Source organism: Austrofundulus limnaeus, unplaced genomic scaffold (assembly GCF_001266775.1).
Source record: "Austrofundulus limnaeus strain Quisiro unplaced genomic scaffold, Austrofundulus_limnaeus-1.0 Scaffold48, whole genome shotgun sequence".
NCBI lineage: Eukaryota > Metazoa > Chordata > Actinopteri > Cyprinodontiformes > Rivulidae > Austrofundulus > Austrofundulus limnaeus.
This window is the reverse complement of record NW_013952450.1, coordinates 1609563-1613358: the sequence shown is the minus strand read 5'-3', so window position 1 is coordinate 1613358 and position 3796 is coordinate 1609563. Positions and strand designations below refer to the sequence as shown.

The window sequence follows — 3796 nt, the reverse complement described above, 5'->3', positions numbered from 1 at the left end:
GTCCATCCCTTTATGACCACAAAACCGTTACTAGCGTGGTGTACCTAATAAATTGGCCGGTGAGTGTATATTCAGTTGAATACACTACAAAGACAATATTTATTATTTTTAAAGGTAAAGGGCTTACTTGAATGGGCGTTTCGACAGAGCCTTAGTGACGGTACACACATGGTCAGTGACGTCCTGCCAGCTGTCCAGAAAAACCACAGAGACATTTTTGTGGAGTTGGAGGTACAGGAGCACCTGAAAAGAGTTTATAAGAAAGCAAAATGTGGAACAAAATGCACAAAAAAAACGATTTCATAAAAAAAGAGAAACTTACCTCCTCTAGGTCCAGATTTTTCATCCCCAGTTTGGATCGTAGAATCTGTTGTGGCAAAGACTCGCCACGAACTTCTGTCCTGTTGGTAAACCACTACCGTTCACGTGAAGGCTAAAACTAAACACACAAAATCCATGACCTAAGGCACAGAAAGACACACTGACCTGGAAGCTGACTCACAGTCCATCACCAACATCGTCACCACCTCCTTGATGTCCCGGTTGAAAAACTCCAAAAGTGGACGCAGGACGGTCCCTGTCCCTGACTCCACCCCTTCATCGTCCAACATCTGGAGTTCAAACAGATGACACTGTAAGGTCACAAACAACACTGTAAAGCTCCATTATTTGTTGTACAACCACAAAGTGTTGCTTACTTCTTTTACATAGGTTACTRTTTCCACAAAGTCCTCCAGAGTCAGGACCAGGACCATCTGGTCCTCGTCCACAGRGACCTGACCGTTGTCTCCCTGCTAATGTCAAAACTGTCACAATCCACTGAGGAAATAAATAAATAAAATAAAGAAAGACCTTTTATCTGAGAAGCAAGAGCTGCCCACCTGAGGTAAGTCTCTGGTCCAGGTGATGCTGTGAGAGACCTGCTGGCTGTCRATGGTGAACCTCCACTCCAGAGCAGCCAGGGTGTCCAGCAGGAGGTCAGAGCCGTCCTGCTGTAGAAGAGCTGCAGAAAGAAAGCAATGAAACTGGTTGAAAATGTTTGGATTCCATTTATTTATTGTAGACCAACTAAACAGGACAACTCAGGCTGCTTGAAGTCGATAAGTTTAGAAATACTTTTTATTTAGGATATCTCAGAAAGCTTTTATCCTGGAAGCTTATTATTTAACTAAATTGTTTTAGATATTTTGTATATATATATATATATATATATATATACAGTATGTGTACTGTTTTTATCACTGTACCTATAAATTATAATAAACGTATACGATGCATTCAGTAACTTTTGAAGATGAACAAACTGAAGAAAAATAACTTTCTGTAGAAATGTAGTGCGACTGCTGAGAGTTGAGTAACTGCTGAAATTTGATAAAGAAGCAGCTGAAACTGAGCTGATAACTAACAGCTCAAAGAGGACGAGAYACAAACTACAGTTAAAAGGCTAAATGCTAGTTAAAAGCTGTATGAAGCAGACTTAACTAAAAGCTAATGCAAAAGGCTTGATAAATGTCAACAGTAGCAAAAGGCTAGCTAAAAGCTACTTGTAGCAAAATGCTAAGTAAAAGCAGCAAACGTTGAGTAAAAAGCTAAAATAAGCAAACAGCTAGTTAATAGACAAAAGTAGCAAAARGCTAACTAAAAGCTAAATTAGCAAAAAATATAGGCTAAAAGTTAATAGCAGCACAATGCTAACTAAAACAGCAAAGGCTAACTAAAAACCTAAAAGCATCACAAAAAAATAATAAAGAGCAAGTATGATTAAAAAAAGATTCAAAAGAGAGCAATGTTTTTGAAGACATCCAAGATATAATGTATTTCTATGGGGACATTTTTTTTGCATATAATATTTTCAAAAGTAAAAGTTACAAACTGCTAAGTATTGCTCCTTTCTTCATAAAGAACTGAATGTTTATTCATTTGAAATCTATTTCACCATGTAAACTCCAGAAGAATATGCTAAGGGGATCCTTTAAATAAGAAAAATGGTTTGATGTATAGTTGACTAAACTATAGTTAGACAAATAGAAGCGAAAATAAATAAACACAGGAAAACAATAAATAAAATACCCTTAAATAAACATGAATGGAACAATGAAAGATGCGAACACATGTGTCCGACAGTCCGTGAAGGCAGCACCTACCTGCGTCAATGCAGACGTTGAGGTTTTTAATGCAGTTTTCTGGCCGGAGTTGCTTGAGCTCCTCGGCGGCCTCTCTTCTCCTCTGCTGCTCCCGCCTCTTCTCCTCCTTCTCCTGGGCTCTGGCGGCTCTCTGCCTTTCCCTGGCATCTTTCCTCTCCTTGGTTTTCCGTCTGTCAGCTTCGATCTCCTCTTTAGTGCGGCGTTTTCGTCCTGGACTCGCCGTGCGGGAGGAGGACTCGGTGTCCTTTTTGATTGGAGAAGTTTGTTCTTCTCGATTTAAATCGGGTTTTGGTTCAACATCACTTTCCTCTGATTCAGATATTTCCCACTCTTTAGCTCTGCGTAAGAAAGTCATTTCACATGTTTCAAATTCCTATTTTCCACATGGATGCGATGCTTCAGCAGCGATGGTGTCCGCTTAGGGACAAACCACCTGAAAACGCGCTTTGTATCAATGAGCGCTTTTTAAAAAACAACTTTTCCCAGTTTTTATTGATAAAAGGAACCCTGCCATCAGTTAGATTATGTTTCTTTAATTAGAAACAACAGAAGGCAAAGAGAGACAACAGCTGCTGTCACCAGGTGGACAATAAACCAGCTTATGCAGCCGTTGTTTACTGGATTACCTCTAAGGACATAAACACTGATCTAATTTGTAGGGTTGTGGATAATTACCTAAAATGCAAAAGCTATAAATACACTGCTAAAAAAAAAAAGGGAACACTTAAACAACGCACGCTAAGTCCAAGTAAATCAAACTTTTGTGAAGCACATTCAACTCTGTACAGAACAAAGTACTCAATGCGAATATTTCATTGATTAAGATCGGGAGTTAGCGTGCGTTGTTTAAGTGTTCCCTTTATTTTTTTGAGCAGTGTATATATTTTTTTAATTATGGAAAAAAACATGCAGCGTTTTGAAGGAAGCTGAAGTGAGCTTCCGATTCCAGCTTCCGATTCGGGAAATGACTAAAGGGCGATTACAACTAATTTTTCACCACCTTCAGCATATTTAATCTGCTCTAGTTTAAAAACTAAAATACCTAGACTCTTCAAACCTGGACTAGATTGTTCTTCACCAATAGCAGAATAATTAAAACTTAGTTTGGGATTTGTGAAAACTTTTTCTGATTTGTGAAACCTCAGCAAAGATCGCTTTTCATCATTTTTCAGGCAACTGGACCACACTAGACCTGGTCCAGCTCTGAAACCACAACACCTGGACTCTTCAAACCTAGACTAAATTATTCTACATTAATAAAAAGAATATATAAAACTTAGTTTGGGATTTGTGAAAACTTTTCCTGATTTGTGAAACTTCATCAAATTTAGTTTTTTATCATTTTTGTGCATCCGGACCACACTAGACCTGGTCCAGCTCCAAAACCACAACACCTAGACTCTTCAAACCTGGACTAGAATGTTCTTCACCAATAGCAGAATAATTAAAACTTAGTTTGGGATTTGTGAAAACTTTTCCTGATTTGTGAAACTTCAGCAAAGATTTTTCAGGCAACTGGACCACACTAGACCTGGTCCAGCTCCAAAACCACAACACCTAGACTCTTCAAACCTGGACTAGAATGTTCTTCACCAATAGCAGAATAATTAAAACTTAGTTTGGGATTTGTGAAAACTTTTCCTGATTTGTGA

General features: G+C 38.5%; 1 protein-coding gene across 4 annotated transcripts in view; it reads right to left on the bottom strand.

The window, feature by feature from the left end:
* Positions 1 to 2585, bottom strand: part of eme2 (essential meiotic structure-specific endonuclease subunit 2) — a 4104-nt gene extending 1519 nt beyond the window's left edge. The window contains exons 1-6 of one of the 4 annotated variants that reach the window (XM_014008219.1): positions 2145 to 2585; positions 882 to 1003; positions 699 to 791; positions 487 to 611; positions 323 to 401; positions 128 to 243 (exon numbers count right to left, since the gene is read on the bottom strand). In XM_014008219.1, the coding sequence (XP_013863673.1) occupies positions 128 to 243; positions 323 to 401; positions 487 to 611; positions 699 to 791; positions 882 to 1003; positions 2145 to 2499 (890 nt within the window). In that variant the 5' untranslated portion in view covers positions 2500 to 2585. Of the gene's footprint in view, positions 1 to 127; positions 244 to 322; positions 402 to 486; positions 612 to 698; positions 795 to 881; positions 1004 to 2144 lie in introns of all 4 variants that reach the window. The other 3 variants (XM_014008218.1, XM_014008220.1, XM_014008222.1) reach the window with 3 other exon arrangements.
* Positions 2586 to 3796: the final 1211 nt, after the last annotated feature.